Here is a 27,844-nt window from a genome sequence, read left to right on the forward strand (position 1 = left end):
TTGGTTTTCTTGGCGCTTATTCGTAATCCGACTTCCTCACCTGCCTCTGCAAAGCTGCAGTCCATTCTTGGAGGTCTTCCGTAGTCGAGCCCAGTAGGGGCCCAGTAGCCAATTCAAAGGAATAAGGCAAAGCACTTTCCCGGGTACCGACAGGAGCGTGATGCCCCGGCAGTTGTTACAGTCACCCAAATCGCCTTTCGGGAAGTTTGGTGATAACACCTTTTGCCCATTCATAGGGTACACGCGATGTTGTCCAGCAGGCGTTTAGGGGTCTTCTAAGGGCGCCATCCAATCATCTGTCTGGACGCAGAACCGGGAGTTGGAGCAGAGACCACAAAAGGCGTATACAAACTGCTGGGGGACTCCATATTGACGTGGGATAGCCCATAGAGTCAGCCGGTGGACGTTGTCAAAAGCTTTCTTGAAGTCGTTGAAATTACCCATTCATAGGGTACATGCGATGTTGACCAGCAGGCATTTAGGGGACTTCTAAGGGCGGCATCCAACTGGGCTTCGTCGTCCTTCAGCATTGTGGGGAGGAACTCGTCCAGGCCAACATCGCTGTCTTGACTTCGGCGTTGCTAATTTTTCCGATATCGAAAGGAAGAAGATCCATGGAGGGTGCAAGTTCTTCGGCCTCGAACAAGTGGAGTGGCTTGGGCTGGTTTAAAGTATCGCAGAACTGTTTGGCTCAACGTTGGTCTTGCTCAGCGTCAGTGAGGAGGACTCGTCCATTTTGTCTCGGATTGGGACAGAGCGGCCACTGCGAGCCCCTGTTAGATCGTACAATGCGATTTAATATTCGGGTATCGTTCTGGTCGACTGTTTTCTTGTGCATTCATGCCTTTGGCTTCGATCCACTTTCGCTTGCCATGCCGGCAGCTGCATTTAACATGTCGGGCATGACATTTACAGACATCATTGGCATGAGAAATGGTAAATGGCCTGTATTTATATAGCGCTTTACTAGTCCCTAAGGACCCCAAAGTGCTTTACATATCCAGTCATCCACCCATTCACACACACATTCACACACTGGTGATGGCAAGCTACATTGTAGCCACAGCCACCCTGGGGCGCACTGACAGAGGCGAGGCTGCCAGACACTGGCGCCACCGGGCCCTCTGACCACCACCAGTAGGCAACGGGTGAAGTGTCTTGCCCAAGGACACAACGACCGAGACTGTCCAAGCCGGGTCTCGAACCGGCAACCTTCCGATTACAAGGCGAACTCCCAACTCTTGAGCCACGATCGCCCACTAAAGGAACGTTTCTTTTCAGTTACAGATAGTAATGTTGTGACATGGGTAATTAAAAAATGAAAATGTTGGCCAGATTTGATGTACTCTGCCTATTTTCCCATACAGGTTAATGGGACCAATGTCAATCTGCCACTGTCTCCGTCCCCTGGTATTTCTGTGTTCAAGTCAGGAAAACACTACACTGTCTCCATGAACTTTGGTGTGACGGTTCGCTATGATGGAAACGCCTTCATGGACATCAAAGTAATCGAAGAGTGAGTGAAGACCAAATTCATGGTTTCCTTATAAAGTGGTGTTTTAATCACAAGTTCACCAGTCCAGAAATCTACATCCATACTGATACAACTAAAACTATATGTCATGCGCCGCGGCGCGCATGCACAAAAGGATCCAGATGCAGACTCCGCGCTAACAGAAAAGACACTTTATTGAAATAACGAAAGGCGACCCGGGAAAACTAGAGAGCAAAACAAGAAACTAAAAACCCGGGGAATAATGACACGAGGAAGCCAAGATCGGGACCATGGGAGGCTGCAATAGAAAGGGGAGATGATTACTAGGGAGCCGGAAAGTAGGGAAAACACATCAGGACTGAGTTAGAGTAGGGGGCTTACGATGGAACGGGACTGTGGGAGCTCGGGAGGGAAGTGTGGCAGTCCGTGAGCAGAAAGTCCGTGGAAATAGCGAATGGGCCAGATGATGCACCGAGTGATCCAGTTGAGCCGGAGGACAGGCAGGTGGCAGACGCCGAGTCGAAACCTGGACACAAGTAGGCAGATTAAACACAGTTCCAACCAGAAGGGAATGCACGCTTTCATGGAAGTCTAGTTACCACTGTGGGGGAACTAACGGACTGGCGTGGAGCCTTCCATCAGTGCCGGGTTCAGTAGATCTCCGTGTAGTCACCGTGATGGAGAACAGATGTGCCGGTGATAGCCCGGGGGTGTGGCTACCCGAGCGTCACGCATTCCTCAGACACAGGACAACGGACCATGACACTATAACACATTTTCATATACTGAACATGACTCCTTTATCTGTAAGGAGTAGTAAGGTGATAAAGGCAGAGATTAATGACACAGCTAGGATATTTTATTTAAACAATTTAGCAGGGGCAACACAAACAGCTCCCTCAAAATTTCAAGATAAAATCACACAAAACTTCTAATTTCCTGACTAGTTAATTCTATGCTGATGCTATCAAACGCATCAAATGTACATGTCTGATCTTTTAGTCTTACTAATGTGTGGGGTTTAGTCTACTGCTGAAAAGAAACTTGGCTGGAATTAAAACACGTTGTAGTTCTGGCTGACTTGTTAGTCTTTCTTGCATAAGACTCTAACACAATCATTTTCTGCAATCTGCAGCTATCAGAACAAGCTGTGTGGCCTGTGTGGCAACTATGATGGAGATACTAAAGATGACTTCCGCAAACCAGATGGAAGCTTAGCTGAAAATGCCAATGACTTTGGACACAGTTGGAACATGAATCCAGAGTGAGTATTGCAGAGATGCAAGTGTAAAGAAACATTTACCATTGACAAAAGACAAATGTTCTTAAGATGATGGTCTGTCTTGACAGATGTAATGAGAAACCCAACACTACCATCCCTGAGTGCAATGAAGAAGAACAGGAACTGTATGAAAGCTCTGGATATTGTGGCATTCTGCTGGACAAAAATGGACCTTTTGCTGTGTGCCATCCCAAAGTCAACCCCAATGTATGTTCATGTAGAGGATAGTGCACATATAATAAACAAATGTGGAACCAGTCCTTATTCTGAGCTTGTTGTATTTGTCTATGTGTGTGTGCATTCAGGGTGAAAATGTGATATTCGTAATAGTGGAATAATTTGAATATGTGGTTTTAGATGGTCACACAATATAAAGCATTGTAACAAAGTGATTGTTTGTTCTCAGAATTACTTCAGGGACTGTGTCTTTGACTTGTGTGAGCTGGATGGTGCCAGGCCCATTTTGTGTGAAGCCATTGAAGCCTATGTCAATGAATGCCAAGATCGTGGGGTCAACCTTGGACCATGGAGGAATGAAACCTTCTGCCGTGAGTATTGGAAGGACAAATGATTTAATTTAGTAGTAAAATATCTTTAGGTATATCATTAGGTAAAAATCAGCTTGGCTGAGTAGTTGGGAGAAAATAACACAAAGAAGTTTATGTCAGTTTTGACTTGTGGAAGAGTACTTCATACGGGCTTCCTACTCACTAAAGTTAACCGAGGGAGTGCTTCTTTAGCATACCTAGTTGGGCAGACAACATATACCAAGAGGCTGCAGGAGACTGGGTTACCACCAAACTCAAACAATCTAGTTCCACGGAAGACAACACAGCTGGAAGTGCCAAAGACGTATCTCTTTTCTTGTGAAAAGCTGTCATTTTATATTTTAACCAGCACATACTTTTGTTTCCTATCACTAACTTCAACCTCTTGTGGTCTGCTTAGCACTGAGCTGTCCCCCAAACAGCCACTACGAACCTTGTGCAGATCCTTGTCAGGAAACATGCTTTGGAAAACCCCCCTCCTGCTCTGGTCCCTGCTCTGAGTCCTGTGTGTGTGATCCCAGCTATGTCCTGAGTGCTGGCAAGTGCGTTAAGGAGAACATGTGTGGCTGCAACCACACGAACGGCCAGTATTATGAGGTATGGTGAAGTGGGTCTGATAGGCCGGCAGTGAATCATTTGGTCCTTTGTATTTCAAGTCAGGTCACTTGCAGTCTCTTTATGTCCTCTCTAAAACAACATTTTCATACATACATGCATAAAAGGATCTACAAAGAATCATCTGTGCCTGCTATGCTTAATTGTCAGTTTTGTTGTCTGTTTGTCAGCCTGGAGAGGAGTTTTTTGAGGAAGACTGCAAGCGAAAATGTTGGTGTGGTGCAGCTGGAATTACCTGTGAAGCCTCTGAATGCCCCCCAATGCATGAATGTAAACTTCAGGATGGAGAGCTGGGCTGCTATCCTACGAGTATGTTTGTAATGTTCACACCTAGCATTTTCTATCCCTGCTCTAATATACATAATTAGACTGAGTAATGGAAGATAGAGAAGCACAACCCAGAGGTGTCTTTTACTTTCAATAACAGTGAAATATTTATGTGTGTGTTGCTGTTATGTTTCTTTTGCTCTCTTCTGTACAGTTTGTCTATAACAACACTTGTTACATGCAATTCTTTATAATGCAAAATCACAGAGTTGCAGAAAAGAAATTGAAATAATACAAAATTTTGTCTAGTCAGGAAATGATATATTCCTTGCATCTATTTTAATGCCAGTATAAGTCCAAAGCAGCAGTGAACTGCACTGTTATTAGGTAATTGTTCTACAGTGGCTTCATCTGTGTTTCAGTCTGATGTTCCTGATGTTTTTCCCCTCTCTCAGGCTTTCAGGATTGTGTAGTTTCTGGGGATCCACACTACAACACCTTTGACAAGAAGTACTACAGCTTCATGGGAACCTGTACTTACACACTGGCCAGAAGCTGTAGGAACAGCACAGGTACACACTATTTTGAGACATTTATTCATTAAGATGTTTGGGTTTCATTGCACCTGTTCTAGTCTTGCCACACCACACGCACAAATGAAAGTTTAAATGAGCTAAATTTACTCATTTATTATTTTCATCGCAAAGCATGACATATATTGTTTTCATTCACGTTTGCTGCAAAGAGAAGACACTGAATGTCAGTGGTGGTTTGTATGTTAATGCCAATGTTCACCTTTAATATAAACACACAATATTCCTGATTGTCGTGGTCTTCCCTGTGCAGGCCCTTGGTTCTCTGTGGAGGCAAAGAATGAAGAGAGAGGAGTTGCAGGAGTGTCATACCTGAGGAAGCTATATGTGACAGTGGATGGAATTACTGTGACCCTGATGAAGAGCAGTAGAACACTGGTCAGTATATGAATGAATTACTATCTCTTGTATTTCCCATCTTTAAGTAAAATGTGTGCCAGCAGACATCCCACACAGTAGTTGTATCATCACCATGTATGTCTTATGTCTACACATAACTGACATTTTAGCAAAGAACTCAAATTATATCTTTAGTTACTTTGTTGCTAACAACATGTAAAAAAAACAAAACAGATTTTTCCCATTTTGTCAGTTGAATCTATGCCAAAGATAACACAGTGTGATAGGCATAAAGCAATGTCTTTCTTGCTTGTTAAAACTATACAAAGTCTGTTTTTGCCTGATATACTGCACATTGCACACTCTTTGTACTTTTATACTCCCTGACCTGTCCACCAATTAGACGTTTACACAGTCTGTTTAACATCTTTATATTCTTATGTTCTTAACATCTTTTTCTTCATCACTGAATCAGGTGAACGGAGTACGGGTGGCTCTGCCCCACTCCCCCTCTCCTCTCATGTCTATTAGTCTTGCTGGTCAGTTCATCACGCTTCAAACATCCTTTGGCCTGAGGGTGCGTTGGGATGGAAACCATTATGCCCAGATCTCAGTTCCCAGGTTAGTATAAATATTGGTTTGAACTATTTTGATATTGTAGAACTTCTTTTTATTTGCTTCATACATTCATACAATACACCTGACCACTGTCTCCATTGCTCTATCATTATTTTTTTTGATGACCACTTTCCTCTGATGCAACCATAACCTAACGATCTGAAGAAACTCTGATAGATAACGATCTAAACTGCTGAACATCACCAGTTGTTTTATGTATGTTGTGAAAACAAAGCAGTCCATTTGTGTGCATATTGTGGACTTATGCAACTTTTAATACGATGCCCTGGTTTATTGTATCAGGGATTTTTGCATTCTCTTCATTTGTTTCTAGAATTACAATAAAAGGCCAAGCAACACCTTATTAAACATTGCAAATATTCTTAAGCTTGTCTTATTTTAATCCTACATATCCTGCCTTGACTTTGTCCTACCAGCTCCTACTATGACCAAATGTGTGGCCTTTGTGGTGACTATGATGGGAACCCAGACAATGACTTCACTAAACCTGATGGCACTGTGGCAGGAAATAGTAATGACTTTGGGAACAGCTGGCAGACCAAAGACGATGAAGATGACTCGTGAGTTCCAACATATCTATCTTTCTGTCTTTTGGATTTCTTCTGGTTATGTCTTTTGTTACCTTACTGTCGGACTCTTTCTGACAAACTGAAGAGGATGTAACTGTGTTTTGTATTTGTATTGACCAGATGTACCCCAGGAACAAAGCCTGATCCAGAGTGTGACCCCAACTTGGAAGCTGAAGTTGTAAAACCAGAGAAATGTGGTAAAATTACAGACCCTACTGGACCCTTCCGGTAAGAATTCACAACCCCTCCACTTTTGGTTATCGACTTGGTTAAACTGATGGGATTCCTGGGATTTTACAACGTTTTTTTCCTGACCTTATAAAATCATGAAATAGATGGCAGCATGCCTGGTAATCACCCAACTGACCTGTAAAATATGAATAAATATTTTCAATACTATTACTGTAATGCTGTAATGAACCCTTCTGGCACTGGGATGCCAGTTTTGTTCTTTGTCCCTCATTCTCAAACGCAGCAGCAAGTTTTTACCAATGACTTGCCAGTTTATCTCTATCTATCGTTGCAAAAAACCTGGGATACCAGGTTCTTTCTATAACCCTCCTTTGCAAATACAACAGTGAGCTTTTGGCACCAGGATGCCAAGTTATTATTCCTCATTTGCAAATGCATCAACAAGGTTTTCTACCCAGGAGATTCCAGTTTCCCTTCCCCTCTATCCCTCCCTCGCACAATGCAGCAGCATGCTTCTTGGCACTAGGATGTCAGGCTTTCTTTCTCTATCCCTCCTTCACAAATGCAGGAGCAAGCTTTTAGCACCGGGTTGCCAGTTCCTCTTCTGTCCCTCCCTTTTTCACAAAAATGCAGCAGCATGTTTTTTGGCACAGGAATGCCAGGTTCTCTTTCTCTTTTCCTCCTTTACAAATCCAGCAGAATGCTTTTTGCAATGGTACTCCAGGTTCTATTTCTCTGTCTTTTTCAAATTTGCCAGCATACATCTGGCACCGGGATGCCAGTTCTTTTCCTTCATTTGCAGTAGCAAGCTTTTCTTCCCTCTATCTCTCCTGAGCAAAATGCAGCAGCGTGCTTTTTGGCACCTGGAAGCCAGTATCTCTTCCCACTTTCCCCAATAACTTGGATGCCAGGGTCCATGCATTTATCTATCTTTCACAAAATGTAACAGTGCACATTCCTGACACCGTATTGCCAGTCTTTGTCTCCATATCGATCATTTTCAAACACACCAGAATAGCTTTTACGAGCCGTCAAGCCATTGCCTCATGTCTTAAAATACAGACATGCATCCATCCAGCCTCCACACCAGTCGAGCCACGTTGCCACTCGATCAGGGGTTCTCCTCATTAAGCTATTAAGGTCTTTCGTTTTCTGAAATTTGCTTTGTGGTCTTCTCCCACCATTCCTTCGTAATTTTCCGAACTCAACCACTCCACTCTCTGGAATCCTTGACCATCTTCTCCCTGCGCTTCTCTTTTGTCCTGCTTTCCTTCTTCCACTTCAGCCGGTAGCGGCAGATGTGTCATGGTCCTGCGACCATGACTCAGTGACTTTATGTTTATGTACTTATTGTTATTACTTTCATTATTATTCATGGCTGTTTTGGGATGGTTTGTGTTTGGGATTTTAGACACTGGGTTCTGGGTTTGTGCTCCCTCTGTTGGTCCCTGGTGTTAGTGTTCCCCTGTCTCGTCAGGTTAATCAGGTCCAGCTGTTTCCCCCATCTGTGTGTGATTTCCCAGTGTCTCTTTGTGTATTTATAGCGTGTGATTTCCTCTGCTCCTCGTCGCGTCGTCTGTGTTCCTACCTGTGTTCATCCTCTGTGTTACCCTGCGTATTCTGCATCTACCCTGTGAAATCCTCTGCGTGCTCTCCCTGCTGTTCTCCCTTCGTGTTCAGGTTTGCCACTCCTTTGTGTAGTTTCACCCAGTTTAGTTCATCCGTAGTTCTGTTTTGCCATCTCCTCTTTATGTTTGTTATTATCAATAAATCACCCTCACACCTGAATGAGTGCTGCGCTTTGAGTCCTCCTTCCACTCTCCACACGGCCGCTGCCCCGGACCGTGACAAGATGGCTGTCCTTCCATGGGAATGGTTTTGCCAGAAGTTTCTTCCCGTTAAAAGGAGTTGTTCCTTCCCAATTCCCAAAGTGCTTGCTCATAGGGAGTCATATGATTGTTGGGTTTTCTCTGTAGGTATTATTGCAGGGTCTACCTTACATATAAAGCACCTTGAGGTGATTGTTGTTGTGATTTGGGGCTGTATAAATAAATTGAATTGAAAAATTGAATTATTACTGCAGAGGTCTTTCACCTTCACAATGCACAGTTATTGCTGCTTCTAGGGGATGTCTTCTTTGGGGATCTGCCAGCCCAGGAGCCGCTGCCAGTCCACAGCGAGACCTTCCCCAAACCGCAGTTCAATTCATGTTTAAGCCATTCACCTTTATTCAATGGCCCCATCTAGTGAATTGTTGCTAAACTTATGCAACAATTGTTGACTGTTTCACCACCAATTGTAGCTTTTTTGTTTGTTCGAACTCAGATTTTCAGTATATATGAGCCTCTGCCTTTTCCTACCTAAGCTAAGTGAGTGCTTTTCTCTGTTACAGGGAGTGCATCAGTGTAGTTAATCCCACTCCATTCTTCCAAAGCTGTGTGTATGACATGTGTCAGTTCAACGGCCAGCAGCACGTGCTGTGTGACCAGCTCCAGGCCTACACTGACGCATGTCATAGTGCTGGAGCCAAAGTCTACCAATGGAGAACTCCAGACTTCTGCCGTAAGTTTGAATCTGAGATATACCAAATATATCTAAATGATATATGATAGTTTAATAATAATATCAGCTGTTCTTTCTGAATATCATAAAGTATATATAAAACATAGTCACAGTGACATCGCCCATTGGCTTGATAAGCCCCATTCTGAAGCATAAATGAATAAAGACTTGAATAATACCTTTTCATTTTGGAAAAATGAGCCTTCAGCATTTTCCCTTTTAAATGGGGTGCATGCCATAGCTTCTCCATTTGGAAGTTGTCTCCACCTGTAAATATAACCACGATATATTACATCCTGCTCACCAACATTATAATTGAACTTATAATCATATTTATAATTGTATAGGGAGGAGAGTTTAAGATACAGTGCACAATGCTGAAACCAATGTAAAATATTCAATGCAGTTAATATTATCCTTGCTTTCATTTATGACACTGAGTTAAATCAATATGAGATACGTAGGTGCCCTGTCTTTGAATCATCGTACTACCCACTCCCTTCTCTGTTGCTATTTGTCCACCATTGTTCCCTCTCATTATTGTTCATCCCTGTGTTTGTCCACACAGCTCTGACCTGTCCTCCCAATAGCTCCTACTCCCTTTGTGTGAATTCATGTCCTGAGACATGTCTTGGTGTGGTGGGACCACCTGGCTGTGAGGAAGTGTGTGTGGAGGGTTGTGAGTGTAACCCTGGCTTCATTCTCAGTGATGACAAATGTGTGGAACTGAGAGACTGTGGTTGTGTGGACCCCAGTGGAACCTATCACCCTGTAAGTGGAAACAGCCTCCAAACAATTAAAACCATATTCCATTTACCTTTAAAATGTGCTAAGCTCATGCTAACATCATTTTCAGTTCTCTTTATAACTTCAACAGGAGAGACGCCAAGAGACACAAAGACCCTACAGTACAAAAGAAATTAAAACTCAACTAAATTAAGGGTGCATAGACTGCAGAGAACTGTTGGCACATAAATATTGGTTTTACAACAAAGATTTTTACTTTCAACTTATCAAGCACAGATTATATTTATTATACTGTATTATACCTGAATTTAAAAGACACTGGTGTTATAGAATTTGTATTTATGTCATAGCATTTACATACTGGTGCCACCACAATTAGCAAGCCCAAAATCAATAAATAAATGAGTAAAGGTTGGCCTAATTAGTTAGTAGCATACAGAATCCCTGGTTTGCATCCAAATGTATATTTATCATTTTGATCTTTATATTCGTGTGATGTATAAGAGAGAATGTAAAAGGAGTCTGCAAAGAAAGGCGTCTGGACTTCTTTAAGTTGCTTGAAGACTGAAAGACTTAAAGAAGTCCAGACGCTTTTCTTTGCAAGCTCCTTTGACTACGATGACCTGGATGACTGAGAACCTTCACAGACATATAAGAGAGAATTACATGACAAAATTTTGATTGTTTTTTGCATTCTGTGTACATTTGTCAGGTGGGCGATGACTGGTACTTGGAGGGTTGTGAACAAAAGTGTATGTGTCACAGTGGAGGTCTGCTACAGTGTCATAACACCAGCTGTAACCCAACTACTGAGAGCTGCCAACTACAAGATGGAGAATATGAATGCCACCCTCTGGGTATGTTAATCACACAGCTTCACATAGAAATAGCTGCATGAATGCATGGATGTGGATTACAGTGTCAAGTGCTTTATCCGACTGGCCCTAGAAATGCAGTAAATAAATGCAGTCATTTTAGCAACAGGCGCTCCAAACCTCCACTGTCTCAACTGATGTTGTTAGTTTGGACTGAGTTTGTTAACACTGCATAATAACTTCCTACCTTTTTAGTTCCTGAAAGAGTATCTGCTCATTTTCCAGTAATCCTTTTTCTTTCTACCCAGACCTGTGTCCTCCTAACGCAGAGTATATAGAGTGTGGTCCAGCTTGCATTCCTACATGTATGGAACCCTCTACCAACTGTTCTGGCTCCTGCATCACTGGGTGTTTCTGCAAACCAGGCTTTGTCTTCAAAGGACGGCACTGCGTGCCACTGGACAAGTGTGGTTGTTTAGATGACAACAATAACTATTATGAGGTCAGATGTCCTAGTTAGTACTGTGTACAGTGTACATTTAAAGACATACAGTATACTTTCTCAGTACTGATTGTTTTCATTTTATCCAGCCTGGTGAGATAGTATTTGGAGATGGCTGCACAAAGCTGTGTCGCTGTGTAGGGAACTACACTTTGGAATGTGTTGATAACTCCTGTGACCCCACTGAAGAGTGTCGAGAGGTTAATGGTGTTGCAGGCTGTTATCCTAAAGGTAATAATGTTTGTTGACTTTATTGTTGTTGACTTGATTTAATGCAGTGTAATAAATTACATCTGCACAAAGAGCACCTTGTGTTGTGCTTTACAGTCAGTCGGTATAACTTGATAGTTGACAGTGTGGAAATTACAATTTTCTCATATATTATTCCTTTAGGTACATCCACATGCATTGCATCTGGCGATCCACACTACACCAGCTTTGACAAACGCAAATATGACTTCATGGGCAACTGCAGCTATCTGATGTCTAGTCCATGCAATGACACAACTGTGCCCTACTTTGAGGTCCATACTGACAATGAAAACCGGTATAACAGGCCGACCATCTCCTATGTGAATGCCGTACATGTATACGCACAGATGATAAAGATCTCCATTCTCAAAGGTGGCACTGTGCAGGTAAGACATGAGAGGAAGAAACAGGATGTTTTGCATGTGAAAACCAATCACGCTTTCACGTTATCAGGCACTACTGCATTACAAACAAACATCATTCTGTGGTACAAATCACTGCACATGCTCAGGAACACTTCTGAAAACCACTGCAATTGACCATGGAAAGAAACTTGCACTTACACTTAACACTTAGTTCCTCCTACGCCGAGCGACGCATCGGGCAGCTAACAATCTCCATCGATGACGGTCAGGGGCGAATGTTTCAGCTTCGTCCCAGGCGATGTCGACTGTTTTCAGATCATCCATAAACATTCGACGCCATGTGATATTTGGTCGGCCTTGCTTTCGCTGGTTCTGCCAAAGGCTTCTTCCTGTTAAAAGACGACTCTGTCACCAAAGTGCTTGGTCAATGGGGTCATATGATTGTTGTTTTTTTTCTCTGTATGTATTATTGTAGGGTCTATCTTAAAATATAAAGCACCTTGAGGTGACTGTTTTTGTGATTTGGGACTATATAAAAAACATTGAATTTAAATGAATTGAATTGGAGACGTCGGAGGACACCGGCAGCCTTCCCTACTTTGGAGTTTACATCTTGATCAGAGATCCCATAATTCGAGATGATGCTGCCCAGATATGTGAAATTTTCCAACTTATCAGCACGTTATTGGTTGATTATGACGGGAACATGGGCAGTTGTGTAGCCAACTCCGAGTACCTTGGTTTTCTTGGCGCTTATTCGTAATCCGACTTCCTCACCTCCCTCTGCAAAGCTGCAGTCCATTCTTGGAGGTCTTCCGTAGTCGAGCCCAGTAGGGGCCCAGTAGCCAATTCAAAGGAATAAGGCAAAGCACTTTCCCGGGTACCGACAGGAGCGTGATGCCCCGGCAGTTGTTACAGTCACCCAAATCGCCTTTCGGGAAGTTTGGTGATAACACCTTTTGCCCATTCATAGGGTACACGCGATGTTGTCCAGCAGGCGTTTAGGGGTCTTCTAAGGGCGCCATCCAATCATCTGTCTGGACGCAGAACCGGGAGTTGGAGCAGAGACCACAAAAGGCGTATACAAACTGCTGGGGGACTCCATATTGACGTGGGATAGCCCATAGAGTCGGCCGGTGGACGTTGTCAAAAGCTTTCTTGAAGTCGTTGAAATTACCCATTCATAGGGTACATGCGATGTTGACCAGCAGGCATTTAGGGGACTTCTAAGGGCGGCATCCAACTGGGCTTCGTCGTCCTTCAGCATTGTGGGGAGGAACTCGTCCAGGCCAACATCGCTGTCTTGACTTCGGCGTTGCTAATTTTTCCGATATCGAAAGGAAGAAGATCCATGGAGGGTGCAAGTTCTTCGGCCTCGAACAAGTGGAGTGGCTCGGGCTGGTTTAAAGTATCGCAGAACTGTTTGGCTCAACGTTGGTCTTGCTCAGCGTCAGTGAGGAAAACTCGTCCATTTTGTCTCGGATTGGGACAGAGCGGCCACTGCGAGCCCCTGTTAGATCGTACAATGCGATTTAATATTCGGGTATCGTTCTGGTCGACTGTTTTCTTGGGCATTCATGCCTTTGGCTTCGATCCACTTTCGCTTGCCATGCCGGCAGCTGCGTTTAACATGTCGGGCATGACATTTACAGACATCATTGGCATGAGAAATGGTAAATGGCCTGTATTTATATAGCGCTTTACTAGTCCCTAAGGACCCCAAAGTGCTTTACATATCCAGTCATCCACCCATTCACACACACATTCACACACTGGTGATGGCAAGCTACATTGTAGCCACAGCCATCCTGGGGCGCACTGACAGAGGCGAGGCTGCCAGACACTGGCGCCACCGGGCCCTCTGACCACCACCAGTAGGCAACGGGTGAAGTGTCTTGCCCAAGGACACAACGACCGAGACTGTCCAAGCCGGGGCTCGAACCGGCAACCTTCCGATTACAAGGCGAACTCCCAACTCTTGAGCCACGATCACCCACTAAAGGAACGTTTCTTTTCAGTTACAGATAGTAATGTTGTGACATGGGTAATTAAAAAATGAAAATGTTGGCCAGATTTGATGTACTCTGCCTATTTTCCCATACAGGTTAATGGGACCAATGTCAATCTGCCACTGTCTCCGTCCCCTGGTATTTCTGTGTTCAAGTCAGGAAAACACTACACTGTCTCCATGAACTTTGGTGTGACGGTTCGCTATGATGGAAACGCCTTCATGGACATCAAAGTAATCGAAGAGTGAGTGAAGACCAAATTCATGGTTTCCTTATAAAGTGGTGTTTTAATCACAAGTTCACCAGTCCAGAAATCTACATCCATACTGATACAACTAAAACTATATGTCATGCGCCGCGGCGCGCATGCACAAAAGGATCCAGATGCAGACTCCGCGCTAACAGAAAAGACACTTTATTGAAATAACGAAAGGCGACCCGGGAAAACTAGAGAGCAAAACAAGAAACTAAAAACCCGGGGAATAATGACACGAGGAAGCCAGGATCGGGACCATGGGAGGCTGCAATAGAAAGGGGAGATGATTACTAGGGAGCCGGAAAGTAGGGAAAACACATCAGGACTGAGTTAGAGTAGGGGGCTTACGATGGAACGGGACTGTGGGAGCTCGGGAGGGAAGTGTGGCAGTCCGTGAGCAGAAAGTCCGTGGAAATAGCGAATGGGCCAGATGATGCACCGAGTGATCCAGTTGAGCCGGAGGACAGGCAGGTGGCAGACGCCGAGTCGAAACCTGGACACAAGTAGGCAGATTAAACACAGTTCCAACCAGAAGGGAATGCACGCTTTCGTGGAAGTCTAGTTACCACTGTGGGGGGACTAACGGACTGGCGTGGAGCCTTCCATCAGTGCCGGGTTCAGTAGATCTCCGTGTAGTCACCGTGATGGAGAACAGATGTGCCGGTGATAGCCCGGGGGTGTGGCTACCCGAGCGTCACGCATTCCTCAGACACAGGACCACGGACCATGACACTATAACACATTTTCATATACTGAACATGACTCCTTTATCTGTAAGGAGTAGTAAGGTGATAAAGGCAGAGATTAATGACACAGCTAGGATATTTTATTTAAACAATTTAGCAGGGGCAACACAAACAGCTCCCTCAAAATTTCAAGATAAAATCACACAAAACTTCTAATTTCCTGACTAGTTAATTCTATGCTGATGCTATCAAACACATCAAATGTACATGTCTGATCTTTTAGTCTTACTAATGTGTGGGGTTTAGTCTACTGCTGAAAAGAAACTTGGCTGCAATTAAAACACGTTGTAGTTCTGGCTTACTTGTTAGTCTTTCTTGCATAAGACTCTAACACAATCATTTTCTGCAATCTGCAGCTATCAGAACAAGCTGTGTGGCCTGTGTGGCAACTATGATGGAGATACCAAAGATGACTTCCGCAAACCGGATGGAAGCTTAGCTGAAAATGCCAATGACTTTGGACACAGTTGGAACATGAATCCAGAGTGAGTATTGCAGAGATGCAAGTGTAAAGAAACATTTACCATTGACAAAAGACAAATGTTCTTAAGATGATGGTCTGTCTTGACAGATGTAATGAGAAACCCAACACTACCATCCCTGGGTGCAATGAAGAAGAACAGGAACTGTATGAAAGCTCTGGATATTGTGGCATTCTGCTGGACAAAAATGGACCTTTTGCTGTGTGCCATCCCAAAGTCAACCCCAATGTATGTTCATGTAGAGGATAGTGCACATATAATAAACAAATGTGGAACCAGTCCTTATTCTGAGCTTGTTGTATTTGTGTATGTGTGTGTGCATTCAGGGTGAAAATGTGATATTAGTAATAGTGGAATAATTTGAATATATGGTTTTAGATGGTCACACAATATAAAGCATTGTAACAAAGTGATTGTTTGTTCTCAGAATTACTTCAGGGACTGTGTCTTTGACTTGTGTGAGCTGGATGGTGCCAAGCCCATTTTGTGTGAAGCCATTGAAGCCTATGTCAATGAATGCCAAGATCGTGGGGTCAACCTTGGACCATGGAGGAATGAAACCTTCTGCCGTGAGTATTGGAAGGACAAATGATTTAATTTAGTAGTAAAATATCTTTAGGTATATCATTAGGTAAAAATCAGCTTGGCTGAGTAGTTGGGAGAAAATAACACAAAGAAGTTTATGTCAGTTTTGACTTGTGGAAGAGTACTTCATACGGGCTTCCTACTCACTAAAGTTAACTGAGGGAGTGCTGCTTTAGCATACCTAGTTGGGCAGACAACATATGCCAAGAGGCTGCAGGAGACTGGGTTACCACCAAACTCAAACAATCTAGTTCCACGGAAGACAACACAGCTGGAAGTGCCAAAGACGTATCTCTTTTCTTGTGAAAAGCTGTCATTTTATATTTTAACCAGCACATACTTTTGTTTCCTATCACTAACTTCAACCTCTTGTGGTCTGCTTAGCACTGAGCTGTCCCCCAAACAGCCACTATGAACCTTGTGCAGATCCTTGTCAGGAAACATGCTTTGGAAAACCCCCCTCCTGCTCTGGTCCCTGCTCTGAGTCCTGTGTGTGTGATCCCAGCTATGTCCTGAGTGCTGGCAAGTGCGTTAAGGAGAACATGTGTGGCTGCAACCACACGAACGGCCAGTATTATGAGGTATGGTGAAGTGGGTCTGATAAGCCGGCAGTGAATCATTTGGTCCTTTGTATTTCAAGTCAGGTCACTTGCAGTCTCTTTATGTCCTCTCTAAAACAACATTTTCATACATACATGCATAAAATGATCTACAAAGAATCATCTGTGCCTGCTATGCTTAATTGTCAATTTTGTTGTCTGTTTGTCAGCCTGGAGAGGAGTTTTTTGAGGAAGACTGCAAGCGAAAATGTTGGTGTGGTGCAGCTGGAATTACCTGTGAAGCCTCTGAATGCCCCCCAATGCATGAATGTAAACTTCAGGATGGAGAGCTGGGCTGCTATCCTACGAGTATGTTTGTAATGTTCACACCTAGCATTTTCTATCCCTGCTCTAATATACATAATTAGACTGAGTAATGGAAGATAGAGAAGCACAACCCAGAGGTGTCTTTTACTTTCAATAACAGTGAAATATTTATGTGTGTGTTGCTGTTATGTTTCTTTTGCTCTCTTCTGTACGGTTTGTCTATAACAACACTTGTTACATGCAATTCTTTATAATGCAAAATCACAGAGTTGCAGAAAAGAAATTGAAATAATACAAATTTTTGTCTAGTCAGGAAATGATATATTCCTTGCATCTATTTTAATGCCAGTACAAGTCCAAAGCAGCAGTGACCTGCACTGTTATTAGGTAATTGTTCTACAGTGGCTTCATCTGTGTTTCAGTCTGATGTTCCTGATGTTTTTCCCTCTCTCAGGCTTTCAGGATTGTGTAGTTTCTGGGGATCCACACTACAACACCTTTGACAAGAAGTACTACAGCTTCATGGGAACCTGTACTTACACACTTGCCAGAAGCTGTAGGAACAGCACAGGTACACACTATTTTGAGACATTTATTCATTAAGATGTTTGGGTTTCATTGCACCTGTTCTAGTCTTGCCACACCACACGCACAAATGAAAGTTTAAATGAGCTAAATTTACTCATTTATTATTTTCATCGCAAAGCATGACAGATGTTGTTTTCATTCACGTTTGCTGCAAAGAGAAGACACTGAATGTCAGTGGTGGTTTGTATGTTAATGCCAATGTTCACCTTTAATATAAACACACAATATTCCTGATTGTCGTGGTCTTCCCTGTGCAGGCCCTTGGTTCTCTGTGGAGGCAAAGAATGAAGAGAGAGGAGTTGCAGGAGTGTCATACCTGAGGAAGCTATATGTGACAGTGGATGGAATTACTGTGACCCTGATGAAGAGCAGTAGAACACTGGTCAGTATGTGAATGAATTACTATCTCTTATATTTCCCATCTTTAAGTAAAATGTGTGCCAGCAGACATCCCACACAGTATTTGTATCATCACCATGTATGTCTTATGTCTACACATAACTGACATTTTAGCAAAGAACTCAAATTATATCTTTAGTTACTTTGTTGCTAACAACATGTAAAAAAAACAAAACAGATTTTTCCCATTTTGTCAGTTGAATCTATGCCAAAGATAACACAGTGTGATAGGCATAAAACAATGTCTTTCTTGCTTGTTAAAACTATACAAAGTCTGTTTTTGCCTGATATACTGCACATTGCACACTCTTTGTACTTTTATACTCCCTGACCTGTCCACCAATTAGACGTTTACACAGTCTGTTTAACATCTTTATATTCTTATGTTCTTAACATCTTTTTCTTCATCACTGAATCAGGTGAACGGAGTACGGGTGGCTCTGCCCCACTCCCCCTCTCCTCTCATGTCTATTAGTCTTGCTGGTCAGTTCATCACGCTTCAAACATCCTTTGGCTTGAGGGTGCGTTGGGATGGAAACCATTATGCCCAGATCTCAGTTCCCAGGTTAGTATAAATATTGGTTTGAACTATTTTGATATTGTAGAACTTCTTTTTATTTGCTTCACACATTCATACAATACACCTGACCACTGTCTCCATTGCTCTATCATTATTTTTTTGATGACCACTTTCCTCTGATGCAACCATAACCTAACGATCTGAAGAAACTCTGATAGATAACGATCTAAACTGCTGAACATCACCAGTTGTTTTATGTATGTTGTGAAAACAAAGCAGTCCATTTGTGTGCATATTGTGGACTTATGCAACTTTTAATATATACTAACGATGCCCTGGTTTATTGTATCAGGGATTTTTGCATTCTCTTCATTTGTTTCTAGAATTACAATAAAAGGCCAAGCAACACCTTATTAAACATTGCAAATATTCTTAAGCTTGTCTTATTTTAATCCTACATATCCTGCCTTGACTTTGTTCTACCAGCTCCTACTATGACCAAATGTGTGGCCTTTGTGGTGACTATGATGGGAACCCAGACAATGACTTCACTAAACCAGATGGCACTGTGGCAGGAAATAGTAATGACTTTGGGAACAGCTGGCAGACCAAAGACGATGAAGATGACTCGTGAGTTCCAACATATCTATCTTTCTGTCTTTTGGATTTCTTCTGGTTATGTCTTTTGTTACCTTACTGTCGGACTCTTTCTGACAAACTGAAGAGGATGTAACTGTGTTTTGTATTTGTATTGACCAGATGTACCCCAGGAACAAAGCCTGATCCAGACTGTGACCCCAACTTGGAAGCTGAAGTTGTAAAACCAGAGAAATGTGGTAAAATTACAGACCCTACTGGACCCTTCCGGTAAGAATTCACAACCCCTCCACTTTTGGTTATCGACTTGGTTAAACTGATGGGATTCCTGGGATTTTACAACGTTTTTTTCCTGACCTTATAAAATCATGAAATAGATGGCAGCATGCCTGGTAATCACCCAACTGACCTGTAAAATATGAATAAATATTTTCAATACTATTACTGTAATGCTGTAATGAACCCTTCTGGCACTGGGATGCCAGTTTTGTTCTTTGTCCCTCATTCTCAAACGCAGCAGCAAGTTTTTACCAATGACTTGCCAGTTTATCTCTATCTATCGTTGCAAAAAACCTGGGATACCAGGTTCTTTCTATAACCCTCCTTTGCAAATACAACAGTGAGCTTTTGGCACCAGGATGCCAAGTTATTATTCCTCATTTGCAAATGCATCAACAAGGTTTTCTACCCAGGAGATTCCAGTTTCCCTTCCCCTCTATCCCTCCCTCGCACAATGCAGCAGCATGCTTCTTGGCACTAGGATGTCAGGCTTTCTTTCTCTATCCCTCCTTCACAAATGCAGGAGCAAGCTTTTAGCACCGGGTTGCCAGTTCCTCTTCTGTCCCTCCCTTTTTCACAAAAATGCAGCAGCATGTTTTTTGGCACAGGAATGCCAGGTTCTCTTTCTTTCTCTATCCCTCATTCACAAATGCAGTAGCACGCTTTTAGCACCGGGTTGCCAGTTCCTCTTCCGTCCCTCCCTTTTTCACAAAAATGCAGCAGCATGTTTTTTGGCACAGGAATGCTAGGTTCTCTTTCTTTCTCTATCCCTCGTTCACAAATGCAGTAGCACGCTTTTAGCACCGGGTTGCCAGTTCCTCTTCCGTCCCTCCCCTTTTCACAAAAATACAGCAGCATGTTTTTTGGCACTGGAATGCCAGGTTCTCTTTCTCTGTCCCTCCTTTGCAAATATACCAGCAAGCTTTTGGGCCCGGGATTCCTGGTTCCTTTCTCTGTTCCTCCTTTACAAATGCAGCAGCAGGCTTTTAGCGCTGGGATGCCATGTTTTCTTTCTCTTTTCCTCCTTTACAAATCCAGCAACATGCTTTTAGCACTGGGATGCCATGTTTTCTTTCTCTTTTCCTCCTTTACAAAACCATGGAATACCATTGCAAAAAGTGAATACTTTTTGCAATGGTATTCCAGGTTCTATTTCTCTGTCCGTCTTTTTCAAATTCGCCAGCATACATCTGGCACCGGGATGCCAGGTTCTTTTCCTTCATTTGCAGTAGCAAGCTTTTCTTCCCTCTATCTCTCCTGAGCAAAATGCAGCAGCGTGCTTTTTGGCACCTGGAAGCCAGTTTCTCTTTCCTCTTTCCCCAATAACTTGGATGCCAGGGTCCATACATCTATCTATCTTTCACAAAATGTAACAAAGCACATTCCTGACACCGTATTGCCAGTCTCTGTCTCCATATCGATCATTTTCAAACACAGCAGTAAAAGCTTTTACGAGCCGTCAAGCCATTGCCTCATGTCTTAAAATACAAACATGCATCCATCCAGCCTCCACACCAGTCGAGCCACGTTGCCACTCGATCAGGGGTTCTCCTCATTCAGCTATTAAGGTCTTTCGTTTTCTGAAATCTGCTTTGTGGTCTTCTCCCACCATTCCTTCGTAATTTTCCGAACTCAACCACTCTACTCTCTGGAATCCTTGACCACCTTCTCTCTGCGCTTCTCTTTTGTCCTGCTTTCCTTCTTCCACCTCAGCCGGTAGCGGCAGATGGCTGTCCTTCCATGGGAATGGTTTTGCCAGAGGTTTCTTCCTGTTAAAAGGAGTTGTTCCTTCCCACTGTCGCCAAAGTGCTTGCTCATACTTAGTCATATGATTGTTGGGTTGTTTCTGTAGGTATTACTGCAGGGTCTACCTTACATATAAAGCGCCTTGAGGCGATTGTTGTTGTGATTTGGGGCTGTATAAATAAATTGAATTGAAAAATTGAATTATTACTGCAGAGGTCTTTCACCTTCACAATGCACACTTATTGCTGCTTCTAGGGGATGCCTTCTTTGGGGATCTGCCAGCCCGGGAGGCACCAGTCCCCTTTGCGCCCTTCCCTAAAGCTCAGTTCAACTCATGTTTAAGCCATTCACCTTTTTCTAATAGGAACACTGTAAAATGTAAAATGACAATGTGGACTCAGTTAGTGAGTTAGAGATAAAGTATCCAAACACTTCCCTTCCTGTTCTTATCTATATATAATCCCCCAGTTCTACTAGCTGTTTGTTCTTCCATTCATTCCCAACCCTCCCTCCCCTTTTTCAATTTCAATTCTTTCACTGTTTCACTTCTCATTAGTACATGGGGATCTGCCAGCCCAGGAGCCACCGCCAGTCCCCAGCGAGGCCTTCCCCAAACCGCAGTTCAATTCATGTTTAAGCCATTCACCTTTATTCACTGGCCCCAGCTAGTGAATTGTTGCTAAACTTATGCAACAGTTGTTGACTGTTTCACCACCAAATGTAGCTTGTTTGTTTGTTTGAACTCAGATTTTCAGTATATATGAGCCTCTGCCTTTTCCTACCTAAGCTAAGTGAGTGCTTTTCTCTGTTACAGGGAGTGCATCAGTGTAGTTAATCCCACTCCATTCTTCCAAAGCTGTGTGTATGACATGTGTCAGTTCAACGGCCAGCAGCATGTGCTGTGTGACCAGCTCCAGGCCTACACTGACGCATGTCATAGTGCTGGAGCCAAAGTCTACCAATGGAGAACTCCAGACTTCTGCCGTAAGTTTGAATCTGAGATATACCAAATATATCTAAAAGATATATGATATATAAAACATAGTCACAGTGACATCACCCATTGGCTTGATAAGCCCCATTCTGAAGCATAAATGAATAAAGACTTGAATAATACCTTTTCATTTTGGAAAAATGAGCCTTCAGCATTTTCCCTTTTAAATGGGGTGCATGCCATAGCTTCTCCATTTGGAAGTTGTCTCCACCTGTAAATATAACCACGATATATTACATCCTGCTCACCAACATTATAATTGAACTTATAATCATATTTATAATTGTATAGGGAGGAGAGTTTAAGATACAGTGCACAATGCTGAAACCAATGTAAAATATTCAATGCAGTTAATATTGTCCTTGCTTTCATTTATGACACTGAGTTAAATCAATATGAGATACGTAGGTGCCCTGTCTTTGAATCATCCTACTCCCACTCCCTTCTCTGTTGCTATTTGTCCACCATTGTTCCCTCTCATTATTGTTCATCCCTGTGTTTGTCCACACAGCTCTGACCTGTCCTCCCAATAGCTCCTACTCCCTTTGTGTGAATTCATGTCCTGAGACATGTCTTGGTGTGGTGGGACCACCTGGCTGTGAGGAAGTGTGTGTGGAGGGTTGTGAGTGTAACCCTGGCTTCATTCTCAGTGATGACAAATGTGTGGAACTGAGAGACTGTGGTTGTGTGGACCCCAGTGGAACCTATCACCCTGTAAGTGGAAACAGCCTCCAAACAATTAAAACCATATTCCATTTACCTTTAAAATGTGCTAAGCTCATGCTAACATCATTTTCAGTTCTCTTTATAACTTCAACAGGAGAGACGCCAAGAGACACAAAGACCCTACAGTACAAAAGAAATTAAAACTCAACTAAATTAAGGGTGCATAGACTGCAGTGAACTGTTGGCACATAAATATTGGTTTTACAACAAAGATTTTTACTTTCAACTTATCAAGCACAGATTATATTTATTATACTGTATTTTACCTGAATTTAAAAGACACTGGTGTTATAGAATTTGTATTTATGTCACAGCATTTACATACGGGTGCCACCACAATTAGCAAGCCCAAAATCAATAAATAAATGAGTGTAGGTTGGCCTAATTAGTTAGTGGCATACAGAATCCCTGGTTTGCATCCACATGTATATTTATATACATTTTGATACATTTATATTTATATATTTATTTATCATTTTTGATCTTTCCCACAAATTTCCCACGTGTGGGACTAATAAAGGTTATCTTATCTTATCTTATCTTTATATTCGTGTGATGTATAAGAGAGAATTACATGACAAAATTTTGATTGTTTTTTGTATTCTGTGTACATTTTTCAGGTGGGCGATGACTGGTACTTGGAGGGTTGTGAACAAAAGTGTATGTGTCACAGTGGAGGTCTGCTACAGTGTCATAACACCAGCTGTAACCCAACTACTGAGAGCTGCCAACTACAAGATGGAGAATATGAATGCCACCCTATTGGTATATTAATCACACCGCTTCACATACATCTAAAGATTATTATTTCATTTAACACATCTGACATCTCAGTGCATTATCCATTTTATATAGTTCCACTGAAATCTGCATTTGTTTTGCTCATCATGGTAAATGATAAAGTAACTCCCTGCCTTCTTTGTTCAGGAAATGGTATCTGCTCAGTTTCTGGTGATCCTCACTACATAACCTTTGATAAACGTACTCACCATTACATGGGTTCATGCTCCTACACCTTGACCAAACCCTGCAATGTCTCCTCTGGCTTGCCACATTTCACGGTCCATACCCAGAATGAGCACAGAGGAAGTAATAAGAAGGTTTCCTATGTGAGGGCTGTGGTGATCAATGTGAATGGTATCACTGTCATCCTTGGCAAGGGACACACGGTCCAGGTAGGCAGAGGGTTCTTCCAGTCACTCATACAATAAACAGTATCTCTGTTTGCTATCTTAGTGCTTTTACCCATTTTATTTACTACCAACTGAATAATTTTAAGGCCAATATGTACAGCCTAGGCCTATTGGAACAAGAACCACTTGTAAGATTTTCTTTAAATCTCTTCATAATCAGATTTAAGATTTTTATAATCTGCAGCAGTCAAAATAAAACACAATTTTTAAAAAATTAAACTAGTTCTCCACCAAATTTAAATCAACAGAATGCAAGTATAACAAAGCTATATTTATAGCAGCCTCTTTACTGAATGTGTTTTCCTAACATGTGTTTTAATAACAGATTCAGCCTCGTCTCAGTAGAAGGTGGAAACTGTCCCCTGCTGCATTTGTATATAAAGATGGTTGATTTAAAGGAAAAGTCTACTGTAGAGGAACAAAGAACAAGTACACATAATAAGCTGTGTTTTTCTGGCAATAATATTGTGATCTCTGGCTGTTGTCAGGTCAATGGCACTGCGGTTGTTCCACCTGTTACCTCCATCAGGGGAATTAAGATCTACTTGAGTGGAAAGTTTGTTGTCTTAGAAACATCTTTTAATCTGAGGGTGCGTTTTGATGGAAACCATCATGCTGATGTCACTTTGCCAACTTCCTACAATGGCCTACTCTGTGGGATGTGTGGTAAGAGCCAGTGCAATTATTTGCTGTTGTTCCTTACTAAGTGAATAAAACACAGGATTTGACTAATTAAAATAGAGTGATTTTGAATATCTGTTGTCTCCACAGGAAATTTCAATGGGAACCCTAACGATGACAACTTGAAACCAGATAACACACCAGCTGCTAACACCAATGAGCTAGGAGACAGCTGGCAGGTTGCTGACTCAGACCCCGAGTGAGTCACATTACAGAAAACAGAATATAAGACCTTTAATTTTATCTATTTGTAGATTTTCATTTCTTCATCATTATGTCAATACAAGAATTGTTGATCCTACTTTATTCCTAAGTTCCTTTTATTTCATTGTCATTCGGCTTTGACTGCTACGTCTGCATTAAATATCGCTATTAAACTTTTCAAGTTCTTCCCAGAAATTGTCCTGTACATGTCACCAGTCTCCTGCTAATCTTAGCCTTAGAATTACCAAACACAAACATGTTGACTCCATTGCAATGAATTCTCCCATTTCCTCTCAGCTGTACTGATGGTACAGAAGAAGAAGATTGTGATGTAAAGGTGGAGGAAGAGGCCACGAAGCCTACCAGCTGTGGCATGATCACTGATCCCAACGGTATGAAAAACACATATGTGTGTGCACGCGCTCTCTCTCTCTCTCACTAAGATACACACACACACGCACACATAAAAGAATGTTATCATTACAACTAATAGTCTAATATCATCTACCCATCCATCCATCCATCCATCCATCTATGGTCCTGGGGGCAGTAGTTTAAGGAGACAAGCCCAGACTTTCCTCATCCTAGTCAGCTCTTCTGACATTAATAAGTTATATTTCCAGCGATCTCTCACTCCAACAAGTCCTGGAACTGACCCGCCTCCTTCAATCACAGAATACCTTAACTCAAATGTGTCCAGGTGGCATCCTAGTCAATGCCCGAACCACCTAATTGGCTCCTTTGAATGTGGAGGAGCTGCCACTCTACTCCAAGCTCTTCACCCTATCTTGGAGCCCAGCCACCCTTCGAAGGAAGCTCATTTCCGCCGCTTATGTACATAACCTCATTTTTTTCGGTCGCTACCCAGAGCTCTGAACCGTAGGTCAGGGAAGGATCATAGATTACCCAGATGCTATCCCAATCCGTCTGTCAAATCAATTAAATTTTATTTGTACAGCCACAAATCACAATAACAGTTGCCTCAAGGCACTTTATATTGAAAGGTAGACCCTACAATAATACATATGCACAAGATCCCAAGACCCCTGAACTCATCCCTGACCTGGAGTGAGTGCTCCACCTTTTTCTGGCTGAGAACCGTGGTCTTGGACTTGGAGGTTCTCGCTTTACACTCAGCTGCGAAACGTTCCAGTGGAAGCTGGAGCTCACCATGTGATGAACAACAAAATCTGCAACAGGCAAAGATGGAATCCTGATGCCACCAAATGGACAGCCTTCATTACTTGGCTGTGCCGAGATATTCTTACATAAAAACTATGAACAGAATCAGTGAGAAAGGCCGCCCCTGGCAGCCTACCACTGATTTTCCCAGGGAGGGTGAGAAATGTGATCCCTTATAGTTGGTGCACAGACTCTGCTTCCATTACAGAAGACCTGACTGTAGGATTGAGGATTGTTTGCCATTTTAATGGACTCACCAAACTCCTCCTTTTTCATCTACTGCCTTTCACTCCATTTGGCCCGCAGGTACCTGTTGGATGCCTGTAAATATTAAATAGACTGATTCTTATATGATGCTTTGTATTGTCACAAGCACGTGACTAGAACACACAAACTCCTCCACTGAAACAATATGCTGGTTTACAGTGTGTACTTAATCTTATTAAGCACTGACATTTGATGACTTCAGCACCCTTGTAGACAAAACATGGCTCTCAGCACAAGCCAGGAACTGTGGAAGCGATGCTTGGGAAATGATATGACGTATATATGCAGTAAAACAACCAATTGGTTTGGTGATATGAAATATAGATATGTGCTGTTAGCTGAAGTAAGCCCTTCATGCCTTTTTCCCACTTTGTATATGTCTCACATATATTAAACAATCTTTACATTTACCTTAAAACTTTTGGGCTGGCCTCTCTGATATATATCACTGTTAGGCTAGACAATGTGGTGAAAATCATCCCCAAGCAGTCGCTTCAACTACACTTTGTTCTATCTTTGATCTTAACCTCAGGAATCTTTAAGCCCTGCCACTCTGTTGTATCCCCTGAGCCATACTTTGAGAGTTGTGTATTCGACATGTGTGCCACTGGAGGTGAGACCGTGGCTCTGTGCCAGGCCATAGAGACCTACGCCGACATGTGTGCTGCTGCAGGAGTCCCCATCGAATGGAGGACGAACACCTTCTGTCGTGAGTCCTGTTTTTCTTTGTGTGTGTATAGAGAAAAAATAGGATCTTAAGTAATACTTTTTCCATTGCTACCAAACGTATTACTAAAGTAATAATAACAATATTAGATGTTTCCCTGAGAAATCAGTGCCTTCATTTTGAGCGTGACAAAATGATCAGTTTAAATATAAAAAGTTGAGTATAAAGTAAGAAAATCCCCATGATTTGTCCAATACACCCAGGTCATCTTCCACTTTCTTTACTACTAGTGACATTATAGTATGTAGTTTATATTTCCATTTAAAACTGCAGTGTCTGCTGTCTAACAGAGGTTACATACGCTTGATTTTTAGGTGCTAAGGAATAATGCTTATATGCTGCTTTATGGGAAACACAAAGGTTTATTGGTCCACAGAAACATATAGTGGACATTCCAGACCCTCCCAGATTTCAAGAAAATTTACCAATATTTGTTTGTTTTTTCAGAAAAATATCCCGGTGAAAATAGTGCAGTTTAAACTATATACTCTCATTTGTTTCACTTTCACTAGGTTACATCTCTCACAACGTTTAGATAATTCCACTGTGAGCACCAAAACTGTCCCTCTTCTGAGTTAGGGGCCAACAATGGTTCAAAAAGAAATGATGTACACAAACTTTATGAGTTTTGCTGTAACATGTTTCCTGTAGACAAATACAACCTTCTTTTTGTTTATAGATATGTAACAACTGTTGTGCATTTTTACAAACAACCCTAAAAATTGCTTGACTCCCTCCAGCTCTGAAGTGCCCCCCAGGCAGTCATTACACCTCATGCGGCCCTGCATGTCCTCAGCCGAGCTGTCAGAACCCTGCAGGACACGGCGGCTCTTGCGATCTTCCCTGTGTGGAGGGCTGCATCTGTGACACTGGCCTCATCCTCAGCGGAGACAAATGTGTCCCAATCAGCCAGTGTGGATGCACTGATGGTGATGGGAAATACAGGCCGGTGGGTGTGCAGTGGGAGATTTTCCTTTTTGCAAGAAAATGTGTTTTATGTAAGGGTGCATTAAAC

At 42.4% G+C, this 27,844-nt stretch overlaps 1 protein-coding gene across 1 annotated transcript in view; it reads left to right on the forward strand.

The window, feature by feature from the left end:
* zanl (zonadhesin, like) overlaps window positions 1–27,844 on the forward strand; it is a 127,494-nt gene that overhangs the window by 91,194 nt on the left and 8,456 nt on the right. Inside the window, 37 exon segments of the mRNA XM_085349915.1 lie at window positions 1,368–1,516; window positions 2,631–2,759; window positions 2,846–2,984; window positions 3,184–3,325; window positions 3,726–3,922; window positions 4,111–4,249; window positions 4,663–4,779; window positions 5,054–5,178; window positions 5,615–5,760; window positions 6,195–6,338; window positions 6,468–6,575; window positions 8,932–9,101; window positions 9,670–9,872; window positions 10,561–10,705; window positions 10,972–11,165; window positions 11,255–11,396; window positions 11,559–11,803; window positions 13,887–14,035; window positions 15,150–15,278; window positions 15,365–15,503; window positions 15,703–15,844; window positions 16,245–16,441; window positions 16,630–16,768; window positions 17,181–17,297; window positions 17,572–17,696; window positions 18,133–18,278; window positions 18,720–18,863; window positions 18,993–19,100; window positions 21,670–21,839; window positions 22,361–22,563; window positions 23,196–23,340; window positions 23,503–23,750; window positions 24,257–24,434; window positions 24,540–24,648; window positions 24,951–25,045; window positions 26,635–26,811; window positions 27,570–27,778. Of these exon segments, the coding sequence (XP_085206041.1) occupies window positions 1,368–1,516; window positions 2,631–2,759; window positions 2,846–2,984; window positions 3,184–3,325; window positions 3,726–3,922; window positions 4,111–4,249; window positions 4,663–4,779; window positions 5,054–5,178; window positions 5,615–5,760; window positions 6,195–6,338; window positions 6,468–6,575; window positions 8,932–9,101; window positions 9,670–9,872; window positions 10,561–10,705; window positions 10,972–11,165; window positions 11,255–11,396; window positions 11,559–11,803; window positions 13,887–14,035; window positions 15,150–15,278; window positions 15,365–15,503; window positions 15,703–15,844; window positions 16,245–16,441; window positions 16,630–16,768; window positions 17,181–17,297; window positions 17,572–17,696; window positions 18,133–18,278; window positions 18,720–18,863; window positions 18,993–19,100; window positions 21,670–21,839; window positions 22,361–22,563; window positions 23,196–23,340; window positions 23,503–23,750; window positions 24,257–24,434; window positions 24,540–24,648; window positions 24,951–25,045; window positions 26,635–26,811; window positions 27,570–27,778 (5,703 nt within the window).

The sequence above is a fragment of the Diplotaxodon limnothrissa genome, linkage group LG3 (assembly GCF_057381915.1).
Source record: "Diplotaxodon limnothrissa isolate DT_005_m linkage group LG3, D_limnothrissa_male_GT1.1, whole genome shotgun sequence".
Classification (NCBI taxonomy): domain Eukaryota; kingdom Metazoa; phylum Chordata; class Actinopteri; order Cichliformes; family Cichlidae; genus Diplotaxodon; species Diplotaxodon limnothrissa.